This window comes from Folsomia candida, unplaced genomic scaffold, assembly GCF_002217175.1.
Source record: "Folsomia candida strain VU population unplaced genomic scaffold, ASM221717v1 Fcan01_Sc006, whole genome shotgun sequence".
NCBI lineage: Eukaryota > Metazoa > Arthropoda > Collembola > Entomobryomorpha > Isotomidae > Folsomia > Folsomia candida.
This window is the reverse complement of record NW_019091198.1, coordinates 4,817,673-4,840,801: the sequence shown is the minus strand read 5'-3', so window position 1 is coordinate 4,840,801 and position 23,129 is coordinate 4,817,673. Positions and strand designations below refer to the sequence as shown.

General features: G+C 41.5%; 1 protein-coding gene across 1 annotated transcript in view; it reads left to right on the top strand.

The window, feature by feature from the left end:
- Positions 1–23,129, top strand: part of LOC110850773 (tyrosine-protein phosphatase 99A) — a 134,073-nt gene that overhangs the window by 29,222 nt on the left and 81,722 nt on the right. Inside the window, exons 3-4 of the mRNA XM_022098332.2 lie at positions 12,340–12,506; positions 15,746–15,932. Coding sequence (XP_021954024.1) covers positions 12,340–12,506; positions 15,746–15,932 — 354 coding nt within the window. The remainder of the gene's footprint in view (positions 1–12,339; positions 12,507–15,745; positions 15,933–23,129) is intronic.

Genomic DNA, 23,129 nt, shown 5'->3' with positions numbered 1-23,129 from the left:
TGCCAATTTGTAGAGTTATTTCCACCCGCTGGTGAGATGAACTTGTGACACGGCACATACCCATAAAACGAGTGTTAGTTGTTGTTAGTTAGTAAAAGAAGTTGTAAAATGAAGATAAAAAGTGAAATAGATTTAGTTTCTATTGACGAGTTCTCGAGGAGAGTAATCTCGTGCTGGTCTCGAAGGTAGTTTCATCATCCAGTAAAATAAGCAGTGCATTAAAGTACTTGTAGCAGTTCATCGACGAGTCTTGATTGTTATTGGTTTGGTTTGTTGGTAATGATGAGATGATACTTTGCTCTGCTTGCGGAGCTCTTCAAAGTTGGATGCTAAGCTGAAGTTGATTGTGGTCCAAGTAAAATTGCGCCGTGCTTGTGTTGTATTTAATGAGAATTTTTCTTGGAATGCTCAAGCCCTTATTTCTGCCTCCTTCTGTGGGCAGAGTAATTTGAGCTAGACAGTTCAAGTACCTCTGCTTCTTGGGACATAGGAAAATTCGTTCCTTCAATTCCTTCTGCTTCTTATTCTTCTTCTTCTTGATACACCTTGAGACGAACCTTTGATTCGGGTTTGTGAGTTGAAGTTGTCAAACAACGGGATAAAAGAGTTTATAGTTTTCTTATTGCCTTGTTTGGCAGTCTAGTCTCCGTGCGGATCGATTAATTCATTAAGCGTATTACTCAATCATTTAACTCAACTTTCTTGAGCTTTTTTAAATTGTGAGCTATAAAACGGGCCAATTAGGTATGTATATTTCCCCCTCGTAAACATTTGCATGTTCCGTGAACTAGGAGGATTTAGGTTCATTAAGTGACTTTTAAAGTAAGAGCTTACCAAGAAATGGCATAAACAAACTTGCTGGTTTCTGTCAATTTCTAGATGATGGTAGCTACATAAGCTTCTTCTTGAAACAATTTATTGTCATTTGGTACACAGTTTTTGCTCAATTTCCAACGTTTCGACTCAGGTTAAACATTTGTATACGACTGGCCGGGCGAATGGGATGGAAAACAGCGAGCTCTCTTGAGGCATGAATACATACATAGTCGTGGATGAATGTCAGAAGCCAATAACTTCACACATGAGAAATTGATGCCATGCATAAATAAATATTTAATGCAAGCCCAGAATTCCAAAATAGAGATTGAAGCGGAGGGAAGTGAAGTGGAGTGAATGAAAGTGAAAGAGAAAATTGACTCCAATGGATGGACAATCATCCTTCGGGCATTCGTTGGTTGTTCCGAAAGTCATTCTCTGAACAAAATGTGGATGTAGTGTGGCACGTATGTAGTCTGTACCACTGCCTCTCGCACCGTGGTGTTGCAAGATCCATGTAAATGTTTAACTTGAGAATTACCATCAACATTGTGTGTAAATATTATGACGCCAAGAATTTGACAATAAAACAAGTTAGGAGAGTCATATTTTGTATGTAACGGAGAATCCACCACTGCAAGATTTGTGATTTTAATGCAAAATGAGCCAATATACTTCGGAACTCACTTGTTTTTTCAATAGTTGTTCAGGCACGAGAAGATACATACAATTTCGAAAAAGGGCTCTATACGACTCCGTATGGAGATTTCAGCTGGAATTCACCATCCTGCTGCAAATCCGGAATGGCTTTGTTTAAAGGGAAGAATAACCTTGTTTATTTGAACCGTGCAAATTTACAAATGTTGAGAATTTGAATAGTGAACATGATGAGAGGAAATAAAATAGAGGGGCAGCATCTTGAATAGACTCGGATTTTACTCTTCTTCTGGTCAGATGAAACCCTGACTGAATGGACATTTATGTATGTGTAGTAGTGGGGAAAACAGTTGATTTGATGCTGGTTGAGCTGAATGTGTCGGTGGATGAATATGAAATTGGACCTTGGGGGACTTTTATCGGGCTCAAATAGACTCACTGAAGACTGTCGGCTTCTCTTCTCATCTTGGGCTCGTTTAAGCACCACTTGGTACGAATAATGCATGTGTGAGATGAGTCGTTGCAATTTTTATTGGGAGTTGGCAACCCATAAAAACCAATGTGGTAAAAAATTAAACTCCTCTTGAAATCATTAACTGATTGAATTTGCATCCTGAATTTTTAATTAGCTTAATACGACGTAGATCTACCCAGTAGTTACGTCTATGTGTGAGCGTGTTTTTAGTGCGTAGTACTGGAGTCGCCTTAGCATGCGAAATTTACAAATTTAAGTAGAGGCAAAGTTACAGCAAGGCATGACGTGCCATTGGCACAAAAGGAAAATTGACATTTGGCCCACAATATTTGGACAAACCATAGTTTTGGAAATAATATAGTTCAAATGTGGCTTCAGAACGACATGCAAAATGCATTTCATTTTCCGCTTCGTTTTTCTTCAGTGACTACAATTGACTGAACAGTGGTGATGGTGGCTGACTTTCTCTTTTCATGGTATTTGGCATTAGACTCGAAGGAATGAATGTCATGTTTCTTTAGTGGGTATGTGTCAAGCTATGCTAAGAAGCCTAAATCTAACCCAGATGTGGTTCACTACCACCACTAAAGTTCCAACACTACTAAACCAAGCCACCTAACATGCCAAACACAAATTGCATTGGCCGACTTTCATTTTCCACTCTCTACAATTCCCGACTTTTGATGGCATTGCAAATTAGTTGACTATGAATTGAATTGAAGCGTTGTTCTCTCTCTGTTTCTGCCTAAAATGCCTAAAAATAAACATGACATAACGTTGTTGAAGAGAGAGAGCGAGGAAATATTTTCCTCTTTCTCTCCATGCGGTTGCATACTAGAGATTTCCGCATTTCGAGAAGATAACAGAAGAACATAACTTTGTTGCGTAACCAAATTTGTCCCGAATCCGGTTGACTTTGGAGATTAAAGGCGGAAGCGGAGGAGGCGAATGTATGCCTATTGAGAATTGAGACAATTGTTCTCGCTTAGATTTACTTGAATGGGTCTCTGGTTCTGGAGCTACGGCGAGAGATCTCTGTCTGACATTTGTTATGCCGGCTGGGACTGGTAGCCGCCTAAATTTGGAGAGAGAATGGGCTCTAAGGGATAACAGTCGCCATTCGCCATTGATCTGCCTTGACCTGTGTGTGAGCCACGGGGAAAATAGGCAGAGAGAGATAGTGACCATTCCAATTTCTGATGAGATTCTGCTCCTCTGCGCCCTGGTAATAATAACACAAACAGAGAAGAGAAAACCCGGTGCAGCTGCGACTCTCTCCTGGCCTGGCCGATCTTTATCTGTGCGTGCTCTGCTGTTACTGGTCATGAAATGATGATCATCTTCATGATCTTGACTCGTGAGAGTGTTGCACATTTCCCTCCGTTCCAATTTAGCTCTTCACTTGACTTGACTTTCCTCCATGCATTATTTTGATCCCATTTCCAACCCAGTCCCATGTGGCTCATGTGGCTCGGCAAGCCTTAAACAACCAATCCTCCTCCATCTGCACTCACTGGCTAGCTGGCTGGCTGGCTGACTGACCATGGGACCGAACTTGGTGTAGTTTCCGCTTTCAAACATACGAGCTTAAATGTAAACGAGAGTAGTTGTTCACTGAAAGTGTCTTTCATTCGGGGCCTCTTCTCATTTATTTATTGACCCTGCTCACTCAATGAGTGAGATTAAAATGCTGCATAACGACGGACGGACATGTATCTGTGGGAAATGTGGAAATGGAGTAACCCAAACCCGGAGTAACCAGTCCTGATTATCGCAGATTGTGCTAATTTTTGAATTCCTATGTGGCCTACTTTTCTCTTATGTGTGTTACTCTTGCAAATATCGCAGATTTTATGAATGCATTATTACCAATATAAAACAGGTTGACTTTTAAAGGCACTTTAGGATTAGCTTATCATGGTTATCGCAATCTTTATTCTATTACCCCTCAAATGTGGTAATTAGATAGCTTGCTTATTTTACCTTTGGTTAATTGTTGATGGTGAAACATAAACGTAACAACCAGCTGGAAATTATCATGCAATACTACGACAAATTTATTTCGTAAGGTTGCTGATTTCTCAGCATATGCAGTAATTTTTACCTCTTGCATACTTTACTCTGTTGGATTTCCCAATCAAACCACCACGAGGTAGAGTTAAAAACATATACGTACGTATTAATTTTTTACACTTCTTACACCTTGCTTTGGTTACAATTTGGTCCGTTGTTCCTTAAAATTGCCCAAGAAGAAGAAGGGTATGCGTGCATGTAGGAAAGCTCTTGTGGGGATAAAAAGCAGGAGCAGCAGTTGTGATTGTTGTACGTACAGGGGCTACCTGAGTGAGAAAGATGTGATAATAAATTCTTGATTCTTGACGGTAGTAGGAAGAAGAAGAGGTGCACACCGAGAAGAACATACGGTGAGCGACTCTCCTTGAAAGAATAGGACCCTTGAAGACTCGAGCAGAGTAATGCCTTAATACCTGCTGTTTCTTCATGTTCCACTTCTCAGGGTAGTTAACTCAATTGGTCATACTAACAATCCATGCGTGCATGTGTGGTGCTCTTCTTCTTCCTCGTATAGCTGGCTACCTTTTCGGCCCTTCGTTCCTACTCAATCTCAAACTAACTCCGGAACAGACAGACATAAACTGATCCATCAGACCAACCGAGTAGACCAAGTATGAGTGAGTAAATTGGGATGTTGTGTGAGAATGAGGGGGTTCATATGAGAATGTGCTTATCTTCACTTTTAATGGGAAAACACGACACGGACGGAATAACCAGATACATTTCTTTCATGGGAAGAATGAAAACAATAATTTCGTCTTGATGATATAAACTCTTGGCGTTATTATACTCGTCTTATGGTACGAGTCTTACTTTCAGTATAACAAAGTAGTAGATACAGACACACATGTTAAGTCAGGGGGAGAAAGAGAGGGGCAATTCTCCGAATTCAACTTTTTGGTGCTCTTGGAAGCCTAGTCTTGCGTGTCTTACGTCATTTGTAGATATTAGCGTCTGAAATATTAGGCAATGTCGAAAGTGAGGGTAAATCACATGCATTGGATGGACAGCAATTAGTGTCGCAGTATTTGTCATGTTTTCTCTTGGCCTAAGTACAGCAAGTCGCGAGGGAAAGACGGCATAAAGCTGAGAGACATATATAAAGATGCAGAAAGAGAGAGAGAGAGATGAGCCATGAATAAAACAAGTTGCTCGCTCCTGCATTTATGAATTAGTCGTGCAACAATCTTCTTCGGAATTCATAAATTGGCCTCGTTTTATAGCTTTGACCACTCAGAAATTCCAACTTTGACGCAGCTTTACTTATAAAAAAATTAAGTTGATTGAGCCGCTCAACTTTGTGGTATTACGACGGTTACGTATGTATATATGTACTCACTTGCTTGTGTGGATGGAGAGGGAGAGAGACCTTGTGCTTACGTGGTGGAGGTTTAATAAAGGTTTTTGAGACTTCACTCTTAAACCTTCACGGTGAATTGGGTATTAAGCATCAAAATTCTATTCCAGCTCAATGCCCCTGCGTCACAAAAAGATTAAGACTGTTATTTCCTGCAGATAAAGAATAATTGGTCTCATACTTGCTGAGGCAACTAACTTGGATTGATTCAACGACTTGAAATAATCACGGAATATAAGGGTGAAGTTAACGAAAAGGATTCAGATTTGTGGTTCAAGTCCAAGTCCATCTCAAAAATGTGTGTCTGGTTGGTTGAACGCTTAAAGGTTTAAAAGGCAGTTGGCATTATAAAAGGAGCGTCAGCAGGTAGACGGTAGTTAAAAAGGATGAAGGAAACGGGGAGATTTTATTATTTGGGTTTTTATAATTTTTAGAGGCCGCAAGATCCATCATAACAATTAAAATCCTTTGTAATGTCCTGTCTCTCCCTTTTGCAACTAGACTTGAGTACAAATTCTGCCAATAATCTACGACGTAGTATAAATTTACAAGTCTTTAATTCTAAGCCCCCAAAACACAGACTTTTTAAAGGGGAATTATATACGTAGCCTACAATTATCCGTGTAGAACAACTTTGCCATCCTTGATAATATAATATGTGCATCGTCATAAAAACTGGATAAAAACTGTTACTTTTTAACCAACATTCACAATAATAAATGATAATAAATGGATACCTGAAAAACTTGGCTAGAATTTGAGACAAATTGTGTTTGCATTTCAATATTGAATTTTGAAAATTAGGTTCATTTGGTCTGCGAATCATTTCCATTGCACTGCACAACATACTTACATATATGAAAATGTCTCTCTGGAAGACCTTCCTAGATATTGGGCACCAACATTAAGAGAAAAGTTGCTCTCTCTCTGCAAATCTCACTGTCCTGTGCACTACCTTTCCATGCGAACATCTTGCTTATCCAGTTCAGCACCACACACTTACGAGTTTCCAGCTAAACTTTTTCCTATGTCCAACAATCCAACTTCTTACCGTAAATACGTCTCGAAGCGGCGTTAAGTGTTAGACAAAAAGGAGGAGGTACCCACATTTCACTTGATTCACGTTGTCCTCCGCCTCGGGGGATTTTATTGAATGCATATTTTTTGTGCCTTGCTATTACCATCCTTACTTTGATTTTCGCTGGGAATTTTCGCCAAATAGAAGCGTGCTAAAATATTTCGACTGCCCGTCATAATTTATGCTGTATTGGAATAGTTTTGAAATGATGGAAATTCTACTCGAAAGTCACGATACTTTTGAATCCTCTCCCGTTGAGTCCCATGTCCCACAAAAGATACTCGTCCACTTGAGTCCATTGCCACTTCAGCTCTGGGCACAGAATTGGTTTCCTCCTCTCTTCTGGAAAACTTTCCTTTCTGACATGACACATTCGATGGAGTAAAAGAGACAAAAGCTTGGCCATCAAAAGTTCTCTTTAGAGTAAGTAAGTAAGCATGAGGGAGCGAGTATTGAGGAATGAAGCCCCAGAGTTTGCCATGAGAGTGGACTAGGCCGACTGGCTCAACTGATAGCTAAAGGAACTCGACTTTCTTAATACAAAAAAATAGCGGCTTTGCTGCACAAGCTACGCACTTCTTGCTCACTCAGTCCATTTATTTCTCAGTGCAGTCAAAATCCGGTCCAGTAGTGGAGGAGGTTGGTTGACAGTAAAACACTTTTTTATTCGTCCGGCCTCCATTATGTGGTCGTCAAATAGTGTTTTATAAGTTTTATACGTCTTTCGGATGTTGACACATAAAGTATTTAGTGGACAATTCTGTCAACTGTCAGTGGTTGCCTTGTGTTGTCGTTGTTGTCTCCATTTCGCATTAGCCGTACGGAGCAGTGTATCTGCTTCCTCCTCCATTTTCTTATGCAACCCATATGCATCTTCTGCTTCCTCACGAGAGTTTTTTGATGTACAATGTGTCTCGGCAAATGGGTTGCAAAGTTGCTTTCAAAAAATGCAAATCTTCCTAGTGCGCATCATCGTTGTCTAATGTTGTGTACGTATATTTGTTGTGCTTTACTACCACCACTGCTATCTCTCTCTCCTCTATTTATCTGTGCATCTCTGGGAAACGCATGAGAGAGAAAGTTTACTTTTCTTGATGATTTTACTTGAAGCAGGAGCTTAGCATAATCATAATGCACCCACCACACACGAAACATTAAGTATAATGTGTGCTCTCTAATAAGATTACAGCAAAACTACGACATGTGTGTGTGTGTGTGTTTGTTTGTGCGTACAACAACTCCACTTTTCCTGGAGAAAGAGCTCGCCATACAGTACACACAATCTGAAGGAGATCATCATTTTCCTGTCAAGGCGTGCAAACGAGGCAAATGAAAATGTATCACAGCATGAAATGGAAAGGGACAGGACACACACACACACTCGTACGCACGGCATCTCGTCTTTTCTTTCACTCATTACAGTCCCCTGATAGAGACAAAGCGGATGGCCTTTAAGACATGTAATCGAGGAGGAGGTGGGATTTTTAGTCCCTGTTTTCTTCGCTTGAGTGGTTAGTTAGTTACTTAGTTAGACAGCCACCACTCACTCGGATATCATCCCACCTCCTCCTCCAGCACAAAGTCAAGAAGGAAAAAGGAGACTGACGGACTGAGTGAAACATTGTGCCTTAATAAAGAGGAAGGTGATGCAGGCGACCTCGTTGGCTCGGCTTGCCATCTCCTCGCGCTGAGGGAAATATCAACGCACACCACCAAGTTTCAAACTTTGCTGAGTCCAGACTACGCGTACGAGTCCTCAACACGGAGTAGCCAGCCAGCCAGCCAGCCAACCAGTCACTCATTGTTAGCAGAGGTAATAAGACTTAAGTTTTCTCTCGGGATGGAGAGATGATGATGGCGAGAAGGAGGAGAAAGCAACACTCGCACTTCTATAATTCATGGAACTTGCACCTGTACAAACTCACGTCTTTACTTTGGTTCCCTTCTTCCTGCTGCCCAACGATAAGTCAAGTTGACGGACTGGAAGGACCTTCTTTTGACGAGATGCAAACTTACTTGGGGCATGAAATCCAGAGGGAACATCCATCCCCAAATTGGTAATGTCAACCACAGTCGTCACCAACGGAAGAAACAGCTTGTCTTCGTCTCAGCCTTCTGTAGGATTTGTTTTGCAAAATTAGCGAAACTTTAATTCCACCTGTATGGTCAGTAAGCAGTGGGTGGCATTTGTTCTCAATAATAAAACTTGTGTGGACCTACGTACCTTATCATCATATCGCTATTCTCCTTGCAGACCATAGACTCGAGAGATAATTGAATGGAGAGATATGCAACACAAACTTTGAAAGATTTTCAACTTCACTGCTGCTGCTACTACTACTTTGCTCCTGGGTTGCATATAATAGTTTGACTGACGGTGGTGGTGGCGGTGGGTTGTTGAGGAGAAAGTTGAGTTTGCCGAGAAGGAGAAAGTTGAATAGGACGACGGAGGGAGTGTGATAGCTGAGACCAGTGGACGGGTAGATGTGACAAGAAAATGACAAAGTGACGTGCTGAACTGTATAATTTCTTTGTTTTCTTTGATACTGGGCAAGTCATCAATCAAAGAGTTTCGAAGGATGACTACCACTAATGCTGCTGATATGCAACGTATACGTAATACCTTCATTGGATTAGTTAGTTCGTCGGCTGGAAAAGTAAAAGCTTTATTTTCGGGAATAAGTGCGGCGTGAAAAATAACTGCCATAGCCCCACTTGCACCAATGCTGGTATTAAAACTACTTTGCATGCAGGGTGGAGGGTGTGATGATTAATATCAGGCTGTTCAATAAGTATTATTATTTTTAGATTTGCAAATATCCCATAAAATGCGAAACACTTTCTTCGAGACAACAATATCTTGTCAGACAGTATTTTATTGTTGAATGAATAATACTTTAATTTTTTCGAGAAAAAAAGTATTTTGGACTAAATTGGATTCAGATCCAGGAGAGCAATCTCTTTTCTTGAAATCGACGTCATTATTTTGCATTGAATTTTGAGTGTGAATTCTTCTTTAGAACGTCCTCGTATAACTTTCTCCTTTCCACAAGAGGTACTTGCACGAAATGAAAGAATTTGTAGGGAATTGTCATTTGTGCGAGGACTAAATTTAGCTCTGCAGACAAGAAAAGTTTGTATGTATCAATACCCTGGAAAAAAGATGCATTGTTTCGTGTAAGCTGAGACACTCGCGTCCTGTTTCTAACAGGGCCTGCATTGTTTATCCTTTTCAGCGTATTATTTTCTTCCTCTGCCTCTCTTAAATTACTGTTATGCAGCATTTTGGCAATGCCAGTCAGTCATGCTTTGCATCAAAATTATCCAATGGCGTACACTTAATGTGCCATTATTATACATATCAGCCATCTAAAAGGATTGGCCCAGCTTTCTTGTTCTGAGAGCCTGCCTGCGTGTGCTCATTTTGCTGCTGTTGCTGTCCAGGAGGAGACATTGTGCCCGTTTCCATCCGACAAATGACAATGAAGCAGAAGGACAAGAAGGAGTGATTCTCTCTCCGTCGTTATCTTATCGTACAAACTGCTCTGCATTTATTGTGCACAGTATTTATTGATTATCTAAAAATCTGTAGTGTCGTCGTGAAGGCTTTTTAAAGCTGAGTTGGATACAATGTCATCGTACAATGAAAAAAATGAAAGCTCGGAGGAGCCAAGCCAGCCAGAGCTCCACATTCATTCATTCCATTGTACGGGCCCATTGGCCATTGTGCGATTAGGATTAGGCGAGAGAAATACATGGGGATTGCTCCAAGTTGTTAGTTGACAAAATCTCACTCAAGTGGTGAGACATGCAGGATAACGACAGGGTGAAAAACAGGCAAGAAAATGAGCCACGTCACAAACCAGGCAGCAGAAGAAGAACACAATAATGTGCTCCTAAACAACACGCCTTGCGAGGAACGTCATGTGAAGGAACGCTCTCTCTTCCTACTCCTCCTCCTCCTCTGCAATGCATGTTATAGGCTAAAGAGGAAAAGCAATCTAATCGATTTCCTCTAAATGTTATGAATTTGTTCTGCATCGTTTCCTTCAGGAGGGAGAAAGCGACGACCAAATACAAGGGACACGACTCTCTAATGTTTCAGCAGTTAAGTCGAATTACTCTGCCCGTTAGTTTGTTCCACTGGTGGCCGTACATATGCAGTTCGCAAAATCAAGAATTCCCGATGCCCAATACACCCTCATTTCCCTAAGAGTCTTTATTTGTATCTGCGAAAAACGCAATTACAATTTTTATTACTTGTAAGTTTAGCACCACTTGATGCATAATAATTTACATATGTATTATGCATTTGACTTTTAATAATAATCTCATCAACCAAAGTACACTTTTAAGCAAAAAAAGAGAAGAAACTCATTTAAATTGCTTTGTCTTTTCTCTCATTTTGCTCAAAGTTATCCCAGAGATTGAATTGCCACTACTTTTGTAATGCAATATTCCGCGAATGGGATGTAAAGCGGCGTGGGATCGATTTAACTGATTCAAAGTCCCAGGGATGTCATTCTAGCTGTTATAGACAGGCGGTCTGCCTGGCTGGCTGGCTGGCTGGCTGGCAGTTGATAGCATGATACCTTCCACTTTCTCCTAGTTTCTCCCGCTAAGCAGAAGCAGCAGCCGCCGCCGCGATTGGAAGCAAACAGGGAATGTCATTAAGCTCTCTTTACTTTGTTAACTTGAACAATAAATTCAGTGAGAGTGCGACAAGAAAAACTGTTGTCTGCTCCTCTTTTCCAGGCCGAAGGCAAATAAAGGGACCAACTCGAACACGTAAAACAGAGGTCGTCGTAGCAGAGAGGCGATCAGACGAGCTTGACCATTGCCCACCACACACTGCGCCTCTTCCTGCTTAGTCTTAATCTTCCGCTCTACTTCACTTGCTCTTTGGCATATTGAGCCAGCTTCTTTCCCACCAGTGATCTCTCCGCCTCCTCCTCCTCCGACTCCTACTTGCAGCAGATAAGCTGAGTTAAGACTCAATTCTAATGTGTCCAGAGAGCCAAGGAAAATAATGCGAGACTTCGATGATAGAAATAACAACGCGAGTAGTTCTCTCGTGTCCATTGTCTCAGCTGAGTCACATGTTGTACATACTTTTTTAATAGACACATAAACTAGTGGAAAATTTACTACTTTTCAGTTACCATCATCATCATCATCATGGAGGAAAACATTTTAATGAAATTATCACTGTGAAATAGAGCGATGGTTGTGCGTTTCATGACGAATTCTGTTGTTAAAAAGACAAGCTTGCGCACACAGTAATTAAGATTTCTATTCTGAACTATACAACTTCTTCTTCATCATCTCTGTTTGCATTGGGATCTGCTGCTGCTTAATTTAAAGTCTTATCTATGTACATAAAGTTTCTCAGTTTAAGGAGAAGGAGGAGAAGTATGTTGTGGTTGTTGAAACCCCTACTTTCTCCGCTCTCCGTTTGCAAGATCAGAGTGGGATTGAGACACTGAACGGAACTGATACTTGAGAGAGAGCGAGCAAAATGTCTCCTTCTTCCCCTTCCTGCTCGTCTCGTGTGTTCACTCTGATCGGTTTATTGAGTAAATCCAAAGAGAATCCTCTGAATTGGCTGAATGCAGATTATAGACAATGGACATTCCTCTTAATTTATGACTCTGGTTCCTCTCCCATTTTGCAAGAAGCAAAGCGAGGAGATGGTGTTGTTTGGTTATATTCTCTTGCCAACAAAGCTTTAATGACATGGCGTGTTTTCTGATTTTTTTCATCTATTCTCCGAGTTCTCTTCAATTTATATTGCTTGTTTAATTCAATGTCTTTGAGATTTGTGTAATTTATGTGGGTGTCGGATTTTTAATTATATTTACACCTTTGTTTTGTGAATTTCAGACGTGCAATCGATCCAGACGGACACGGTGGTGACGGAGGCGGGTTCGAACTTGACATTGGCATGTCCAGGTGCGACGGAGCACTCGTTGGTGAGCGTTCTCGAGTGGTATTGTCACGGCTGTTCATCTGCTGGTGTGCTGCAACAACCGTCCTCTTCTCATCCAGGGGTAAGCACATATAAAAAATGCGTCCTTCCCGTTTTCGACCATTGATTTACTATTGGTCATTTATGTTGACCATCGCGTCTCTCCAACCCCCAGTCACCAAAAGTGCTGATAAATTCAATAAATCCTAACGATAAACGATCGTTTTTCCAATCTCCACATCTCAAACAATTGCATTCTCCCAATCCTTACTGACTCTACTTGGAAAATTATCAACATTATTATATTACTCGAGGGAAGAAAGCCAGTGACCACAGAACAGCAAGCGAGCAAGTCTGAAGAAACCTGACAGGATTAGCTTCAGCAGCAGCAGCAGCAGCTTAGAGAACTGGAGGAGGATGGCTTTTGGAGTTTTGTGCCATATTCCCCTGTTTGGCGTCGTCATCCTCCACAATGTACGGAAATGTGCTGATCTCGCACTTTCTTAAACAGTAGGGTTTGAGGAAGAGAGTAAGCTATAGAGTGTGTTATGGCGATGCTTCTTCTTCCTCTTCTTGTGTTACCAACGACACATTCTGGCTCAGGCTCATGTTAAATCTTTTAATGGTATAAATGGATCCAAAATCTCTGACCCGGGACGAGGCCCTCTGAATGGTCGCATTCTGGCCATCTTAATATTACTACTTTGTAGAAGAATGCAGACACAGGAGGCAGCAACACACACCTCCACCATGCTACAGGGACTTTGCTAAAGGCGCTTTTCCCTCGTGGAATTGTTCCCCTCCAGCACTTCCTACTACACTTTGGCTTTCATGCAGTTTCGAGAGATAATCGATGTATTTCCTGAGGTTTCTCCAGAGGATATGCTGTAGGGTTTAGGGAAGCTTTTAAGGACTTGGCTAGATCCACCAGGTACAAATTTTTATGCTCCGGGAAGACTCGTACATAAACGCATATTCTTTTACGGGAAAATAAATAAAAAATAAAATAATAATGCACGTTGACATTTCAAATACTTTTCTCCAGTGAAAGCACTCTTCTGAATGTCTTAAGGTTTGTTCTTTGGGGGCCTTTGGCTAGTTTTTTTTGTAAATAGCAAACCTTGGACTGTATTGGACCGAATTTGGTTAAAATTCTGTACCGTTTTTTACGTTAGTTCCATGATTGCAACGTGATTCAAGGGTAGGAAGGAAGGAACACACGTATTAATAGTTAGTGTGAAAAGCAAGGCCCGAGAACGGGACCGAGTTCGCACATGGACACACAAAGTTTGGCTTTCTCCCTCCTTCGCAATTTGTTTTTTGCCGAGATGTGGATCTCTTTTTACTAACTAACTTGCTGAATTTCTTTGCATAGTCGGTTAAGCTTTGTTGCGTGGTTTTATCGTGTGAGAGAGGAGTGTCGTGGATGGGATTGGTTGGGTTAGCCGGTGAACAAAGGGAAAGTTGAGGAGGAAGAGAAAGAGAAGTAATCGTCTAATAGAATGGAATGGGAAGGGAAGTCAAAAGTGGCTTTCCTGCACTTTCACTTTCTTTCTCCTGTACTTTACGGTATTGCATCACATTACATTTGGCTAAATGCGAAGTCAAGTGAAAAGCGTGGATGGGGAATGCGAATGTTGGGCTATCGATTGGATCCACAGACGACTATGCCTCTCATCTCCATCCTTCCTCTCGCCTTTCTCTCGCCTCCTAGTTCGGTCGGTCCATTGTCAGGGTAACTGCACTGGACCAAATTTACTCAATTCTAAAAACCAGTTAAAATCACTAAAAAGAAGAAAAAGTACGAGTTCCAGTCCTTGGCTTAAAAAGAAGAAATGTTTGAGTCAGTCAGGAGCTGGAGTGGTTGGAGTTTTCTTAAAGATTAGTTTTAGCCGATTGACTATTGCATACCGTCGTCGTTCTCGTCGCCACAACTTATCAAGTGTTATCCGCACGTCTGCAAATGACTTCTTTGTCGTCGTCGTCGTCGTACAAAATTCTGGAATTCGCACTTAGTCCAAAAGATGTGCAATAACTACTCAGGCAAATTAGTTTTTAGAGCGGGAGAATGATTAGAAATCATTCACCTACTACTTACAAACATCCAACCACAGAGTCTGGTTGGGAATAGAGTTGTACCACTAAGCTTTTATGGGGTGGAGTTGACTGCATGTGCCGGAAAATAATTAATAAGTCAACGGCAGTCCTCTGTTCTAAGGCCTGCTGGTGTTTGTTAGAGCACCATGAAATGAATCAAATGGCTTTTCTTAACACTAAAGTCAACAGCTAATAATCGTTATATCATAACCATAACCTTAAAGCCTTCCACACCACTGACGACGACGACGGCGACTACGGCTGCTGCTACTCCTTTCTTCCTTCCCACACCCGCACTTTGAAGAAAGTGAGAGCAGGCCAGGCAAACTGTCCCCAATTTATTTTGCCTAAGCTCAAGTACATGATTGCAAAACTAGAGTTTAGCGTGTGCCTAATAAAAATACAAATAATGTTGTCCAGTCATGTGATTTTCAACAAATTCCGGCTTAACTTCATTTGTTGTTTGGTGCATGACAATTATCAAAACGAGAGGCTCATAAATCCACCACATGATTTGATTGTGGGTGAGCATATAGGTCCATGAAACCACTGTAATTGGTCGTATTATTTCAAAACGCAACGACCCAGTGGGCACGAACCCGGCAGTACGAATGGATTAGAATTGAACAACCTACTATTTTCTATTTAACACACATCATGCAAAAATTATGATTCCTTTGCAACCAGCTAAATGCCGCAATAATCTTGCCATTGTATTACTTCCAGGGTGAAAAATATACTCGCTTGACGGAGGGCAGTGTTACTTTGTGGTGATAATTAGTCAGATTATCCAACTCATAAGTATGCAAACTGTACTTGCACTTATAGCCAAACCAAGTAGTATGTAGTGCATACGTGTATATAGTCACCAGTCAGTCATCCGCGTCTGATTATTGCATGAGAAAAGTTCACAAAATTCGAAAATGTAAAGTATATATTCCTTCATTTCTAATCGTATGTTTTCACAAATAATACAACCATTTCTACCAACATTCTTGGATGCGGTACTATTTAATTTGATCCTGTTTGCCCTATTGTGTATATGTGCACACTTGTACAACGTGTATATATGTACATATGTACCCGGTAACACTGTTGACCAACCGATCTCGTAATAAATATATAAAATCTTCGTCTTGGTTCCGAATAAAAAGGGTCACTTTCTTTATTTCCAACCCCATTTCACCCGCTGCTCACTAATGAACATGCAATTTAACAATTTAGGATGTCAAGTTGGTGGAGCTGCGACGGGACAGCACGACAGTTTGGCAAAATCGGGAAAGGGTGACTCTCAACTCGGAGACGTATGCCCTTAATTTCCACCCCGTTGTAGCAGGTGATACTGGAGAATACAAATGTCTCGTGAATGACAGACGACTTCCAGAATCTATCCTCAAACTCGTTGTTCAAGGTAAGCCTCACTTTTTTATCGTCTCTTCACTATTGCAAATGCAAAGCATGTCTGGCACATCCGTGAGAAAACAGTCGTAGATTCACTCAGTCCTCCTGCTGCACGTTGGGGTTAACCCATCGTAGTCATTAATTAAGATACAAATGACGAGATAGTAAAGTCTCCTCCATTCCATCTGCTAGCCGAGGCTGACTGAGACGACTCGAAATGAGTATGGTACACACAGCATTGGATGTGTCCATTGAGATTTTTTGAGCTATCCCTGTCCAAAAAGTTTTGAATTATTTCCCTGTCCACCATATGCTCTCTCTGGTAGCGGATGACCTTCTTTTCCTCCTTTTGATGGAAGGGAGGAGGGATGAGGTTTGATTCAGAATTGACAAAAGGAAGGGAGATGTGATTGATAAAAAGAAGAAGAGAAGCAAACCAGCCAACGACCGGCCGACCGACCAAGCAACCCACGGAATGCATCTCATCTGTCTTTACTTTGAAGAAGAAGGTGACTTGACATCGATCTCTGACTCTCTGGCTTGATGCGATGCCAGGAGACGAGAGAGAAAGACCAGCAGCTCTCCTTTGAGCCAAGGAGTTAGCGAGTATGTAGAAGAAGGGTAGAAGAACGGAAGGAAAGAGCGACAGATCTAGACAACCAAACTCAACATGTGGCTCGGATTTTTACTGACTTTGCTCGTCCGGTGGTTCTTTTTTTTGTCCGATTTGGCCGGTCTTTATTCGTCTCGCCCTGTTGAATTTAAGATTTAGGATGTAGGATATACTGAAACTGGTCGCTCATGATCCACTTTTTCGTTAACAACTTGTTCTATTTTTAACAAAACCATCACGATGTATGTCTCAAAGTTAGTTGGTTGTGTCACCCATCTTTTGGTTTAGTGCTGGTCACATTAATCTCGACTCGACGGTTCCTGGTGAGGAAACTCAGTCTTCAAATGGAAGAAGTATGTATTAATCCAACCACGTCAAACTTAATTAATAGCGACAACTTCTAGATTATAAATCTTAGGATAAATACATATCTTTTCCAGTGCACATTCCATTTGAATGTCGAAATTCGTTCTGCCTCTAATTGAACAGGAGAGATGGTAAATAACAACAAATTTTGATGGGTTGAAATGATTTCTAGAATTTGATGTACGCTGATCTATCCTTGTGTAATGTCATAATAATTAAACTGCGTGGGTAGACGCGGATAATGGGAAATTGGTGTAAACTTTAACATATCACTTATTCATTTGAAATGGGGTTGAATTGTGGAGAGATCGAAAGGTGACAGCGCCAGGCACTAACCCTGACTGGCACTGCATTGCTACTCCATATTAACAATGATCATCACTTAATAACAACAACAACACTGCCGCAAAAGGAATGAATCTCCACATTAGACACGACTTGAAATGAATAAATGCCATTTCTGAGGGCTGAATGGTTATGATTTATGCATGAAAATCACTCTATTTACAATATTGTAATGCATTGTGTTCACCTTCTTCTCCCGAGTTGACAAGTATCATTGACACAAACATTATTTGATTACGGGTGAATGAAACGTCATTGTGTGCAGCTTATTGTTAAGAGTTGGAGGGAGCGAAAGGATTATGATGATGTTGTGGGTATGATAAACCAATTCACTCACAACAACCACCGTGCACTACTCGACTCATTCCTTTGTGTCGTTGGAACGCTATGGAGTGAAAATTCTATACCTTACGCAATTTGGGTAAAACTTTTAAAAATCAATTGATGTATCAGTGCCGAGTCAGAAACTTTCTCTCTCCAGTCACACTGCTCACCTGCACTTTGAAAGAAATGCGATCCGATCAATGCATTGTGATCTAGAGTGAGTGCTCTTATGTACATTCAATTCGTGTCAATTTGCATTTTCGTCCACGCACACTTTTTCCTCCATTTCTCTTCTCCACGTTACGTCTACTCTGGGTGAACGACAACGGGAATGATTATCTGCCTTCGCCTCAATTCAGTCAAGTGTAAAGTTTATGGAAGATTTATAAAACTAGAAATTGACTGCGACTGGATTTTTTGAAGTCAAACTTCTCCTGCCTGCCACCCACACATGCGGGCCTTATTTTTTACTCGGGCACGAGCAGTATTTTACAATGGATTCAAGTTCAGAGATTGGATTAAGTATGAGGAACCTTGGCTGGTGGTGCAAGTCTTGGCATCTGCATCTCTGTAGGACGAGGAGGAGGTGTGTAGGAGGGAGAGGAGGCGATGGGTCTCCCGGCCCTAGACTCCAACTTTATTACTACTAAATCTATTTAAGAGGTTCCTACACCTGGAGAAAGTAGAGCTGCCTCCTCTGCGGTGGTTTTAAATTTAGTCATTCGGTTCACTTTTATGTTACCTGTGTGGTGTGGGAGAGGAAGTAAATAGGAGTGGTTGCATGCATGTACAGACGTAGGGAGGAGAGAGCCACATGAACAAACATGATAAAATTCCTTCGAGGTTTGTTGCGGGTGATCAAGTCTGACAGGAAAGGATCGTTACTCCACCAAAGCATTTTAGTTTTTGTAGCATACATAAAGTCGTGTTAGCATTTGATGTAGGTTGTCTTCTGACTAAATAATAAATTCCTTCATGGCCCAACATTGCTTTTAATTTCAAAGTTGGGTTTGATAAAAAATGATGAGATTTTGATACTCGGCTGATTGATCAAACCTCAAGCTAACTTTCTAAAAGTTTTCATGGAGGGATTTCTGCGAAGAGGAGGTGATGAGCAGGAAACTCTGGGATGAATCGCCCACGTCGAACATTGTGGTTTTGTGTTGCGGGTGTTTTTAAGAAGTCCATGTAGATACAACGTACTACTACTTTCTCCAGCTTTGAACTTGTCGAGGACTGCATGCTAATGTTAACTGAGGTCGGTCGTCCTCATAAAGCATTGAGTGGAAAGCTGAGGGTTTAGCTCGATTACTTCTTCCTCTGCCGGACATTTGGTTATGGTGGTGGGTCCAAACAAGGCTGGTGGGAAACGTGCTTTGGGAAGGCTGAACTCGCCTTAAGCTCTAACTCAACTGTCCTGCTCAATTTATCGTCTACTTTATGGCTTCTGCATCTACTGGTCCACATGATATTAAACCCTTCTACTTCTCCATTGGCAATAATGCAGTTTAGAAAACGTATAAAGTTTATACTGGCACTCAGTTTCAGTACTTACACTGACAATTTCACGGCTTGTTGTTGGTTGTTATTTTCCTTCTGTTTCTCTTCCAGTTAAGTTAACGACATTACTACATGACACTCTCTTTCCCCATGCTCTCCACCACCGCCGCCGATACCACCGCATTTCTTCTCCTTCCATGGATAGCAAAGGGTTTCCGCTTCTACATTCCTCGTATTTCAGATGAGATGAGATTGTTCAAGGAGTCAGCCCATCCCGTGCCAAACCAATGCATGGAACACAGTTCACTGATCTAATGGCCTGGCCTATCGTATTTCATGAACGCGGAGCTATTATCCCAGAACGTGGTTGTTGTGGTGTTGCGATGCGGCCAAGTGATAGTGACGTGCTTGTTCAATTTTTTAAATTCTGCCAATTTACCTTCACATTTGTCAATCAATATGATTTTACACAGCCACAATAAGTTCAGTTTCTAAGGTTCTTGTAATAAAAAACTAATAAAATAATGTAAAATTTCATAGGGAATTAAATTCTTTGCAAGATCATAAAATTCAGTGTGAGATAAAGCTGCAGCAGACCGTATAATGCCGTCTACTTCACCTCAGCATTGTCTAATTTGTGGTGAGAGAAGTAAACCTGAGTCAACCCCAGCGAAGTACGTACATACGTATCCCCTTTATTTCTTGCAACTCAAAATTTTGAGGTAACATAAAGTTTTGCGTTCTCGACCAAATAATAAACTGGTAGCTCCTTATCGTAAGACAACACACGTAAATAAACAGGTGCATGCATGAAGCAGTGGTCTTACTTGAAGGCGAAAGACTGAAAAGGTTTTTTTGGGCTGGAATAATGGGGATCTCTCTGGAGAGACTGCTGCTTTTATTTCCCCTTCTTCGCAGATTCAGATTTACTTTTACGAACGTGTTCTTAGTGGCGATGCGTTAACTGGAGAATTTCTTAACTGAGTAGTATTTGTGGAATCAGCTCAGCAACAGCAGCAGCTTCTTCTTCAACACTGTCTTCCTTCACCGGCTTCCTTTCCACCACCACCACAAAATTCCCTGTGCATGAATAAACCCGAATAAAATGAACTTTATTGCTGCCACAACTTTTGCAAAAAAACGACCAACGGTTTTCTGCTTAAAATAAATCCTTCCTTATATACCCCAACTTGAGGAGAAGAAGAGAAAGTTCACCAGCAACAATCTGGGAGAGCGACACCCCACAAGTGGTGTCCAAATGTCATAACAATCCTGGACGCTTTCTCCCAATGCAACTGTACACTCGTTGTCACCCTACTCATAAAATAAACAGGTGAGACGATACATGATCAGAATTGCTCGTATCACGTGTGCCATAGCCGAGGGAGGGAGAGAGAGAGTGAGATTGCAATAAAACCTGGAGGATGTGTCGACGGTTTAGGTTTAGAATTCTTTGGAGGCCGGAATTTAGTCGGGGATTGAGAAGCAAATAGAGAGCTTAAGGTGGAGAACAGGTGACTGGATTCCCAAGGAAAGTCGTTCCCTTCACCCTTTCGCTGTCTCTACCCTCTCAATCCTCCATCGGTCGGGTCGCCTTGTCCTTTTTGCCAATCTCCGTGTGAGCACTCCATCTTTGCTGCGGGTGACGATGGCACCGGATTCGTCTTATTGCCTGCTGCTCCTCCTGCTACTTTCCTTTATCCCAGTTTTATAAAGTTTATTGCGATGAACCGTCTCCGTCTTGGTTATTATAAACGAGGGTGAAAGTGCAGCTTAAAATTTTTCCTTTTTTTCTATTTTTCACAGTCTTGCATGATGTAATGTTACGTGTAAGCTAATGCATTATCTAGTAGTCTTAAGGACAAAATTTCGTCTTGAGCATTAAATTTTGGCCGTAAACAGTTTGGTCTGGGTAAACCCAGCGTATCGGATACTTCATATGTTGTATTTACATATCCCGTCTGGGTTAGTGTCATGCATGCATCCACAATCTTCTTCTTACAGCGCATGTACGGCGTGTGGTTTGTCTCGACCAATTTAATTTAAATTTGAATTAGTTTCTTGTATTTCACTTGCGATCGAAGAGCTGTGTGTAGGTCTTTTCACCTGGCTGAGCTATTTTCCCGCATGCAAATAGGCAACTTATTGACGACTCACGATTCCATCACTGTATTGCTGAATACCGTCATAAATAGCACCGCGAACGAATTATGTATGTGTAAAAATAAATATGTAGCACTTTCTGGTTCTCGAGTATGTATTTGGTAGCAGTACGAACGATACCTTTGCCTCTAATCTTCTTTCTCCTGACAGAAGTTGAATGCTAAGAAGTCTGCTCGGCTCTGCCTAAATCATCATTAAAACCTTTCCGGACCTCTCCATCCGAATAGAGAAATGAAGTGGGAGAGAAAATTAAGGAATATTTATTTCCTTTGTTACACTCGTTTGCTAAGCTGCTCACTCCCAACTACCATAACTTAGCAATTCTTGAAGTAGATCTCTTCCGCACTGGTATAGCACACGCTATTCACCACGAAAGGAATAGGGATAGGAGTGAGAGGGAGGCTTAATCCGTCCCGTCTTGGTGTGCATGTGTGGTGGTGTCCTATTATTATAATTCAAGGAAATGATGATAGAAAGCAAGTCAAGTAACAATATGAATAAGCCGCGTTGTTGGTTTTGCAGAGAGAAATTTGCTCTTTATTTCCACCCTCTTCCTCTCCTCTCCCAGTCTCAAATTCTCTTCCAAAGAAAGGCCATAATTCTTATCGTCGTCATTCGTTAACAACCCTTTTCCCCCAGATGCATAACTATATGCTGAGCCATATGCACGTGTATCGCGATGCGAGGTATGCATGAGGCCTGGATGGGCCGCATCCGGAACCAAATAACGCCTAATTGGATAAAGACGCTATGAGGATATGGAGAGAAAGAGAGAAAAATAAATGTCAGTTCTTCTCAACTTGGAGTATAACTAACTAATCTCTCCACCTCCACCACCACCACGGCTCGCACCAACAATATTGTCTTATTTTAGGCCTTGCTAAAGTGTAATTTTTCATACTCGGGAGAACTTTCTTTCAACGTTGGCGAGGCTGCTGGTTGGTTCCTTTTTCCTTGGCCGAGTCAGTCGAGTGCTTCCTATAGCTTCATCTTCCTCGGCCGTACTTTGAGTAATATATTGCTGTCATTGTGTGCCTAATTCCGAACTGTTGGATACATACGAAGGGTTTTGCATTCTCTTCGCCTATTGCCCAAATAACCCACATACGGAAATGTGTTGGATACATATTCTATGCAGTGTCAGGGAACTTATGCACATGTATCCTACTTATAAAGCCAAAGTTGTGTATATGTGCTGCTGAATTTTTAAACGAGCTATCTATAGCTCTGCACGCAATTAAATAATTAAATGGCACGTGATGCGTGTACGTATACATGAGCAGGAATAATATGCAATTGAGCACTTGCTTTATAATTTCCTCTTTATTCATTCACTCATATATGAAAACACCAATTTCGCTAATCGTCGCGTTTTTCTGTTGGGACGACTGCGTTAATAAGTCGGATATTGCTGAGCCTCATCAGCCCTCCCAGCCTAAAGTATGAGGGACCAGCGGATTATTGTCGGAGGAAGGTAAAAGCAGCAAGAAATTATTTAACGGAAGGGTGATAATGTACTCCAAGTAAGTGAGAGTGCTGTTAGCGTGACACTGACACTCGGTCCCCGTCCCGTGAAGAGAAAGAGACGTAGGATCCTCTGCCATATACGATGTCACACAAGCAGGATGAGCACATTACGCCTGGCACGTTCGTATTTATTAAGTGGAAGTGGAGGAGGTCCGCCTTACTGCTTTATTGGTAATGGTGTGACAGCGACAATGAGAAGTGTCGTCCTCGAGTACGTTGAGTGACGTTTGCAACCGTGTAATTACAAAGTGAGGACGGTTTATAGCGGTGACACTGCCACACACAACCACAGAGAGCCAGCCGGCAGTAAGTTCTCCATCGCCCATCCGCCACAGAAATAGGATGGATGAGCCAAGGTACAAAATGCTG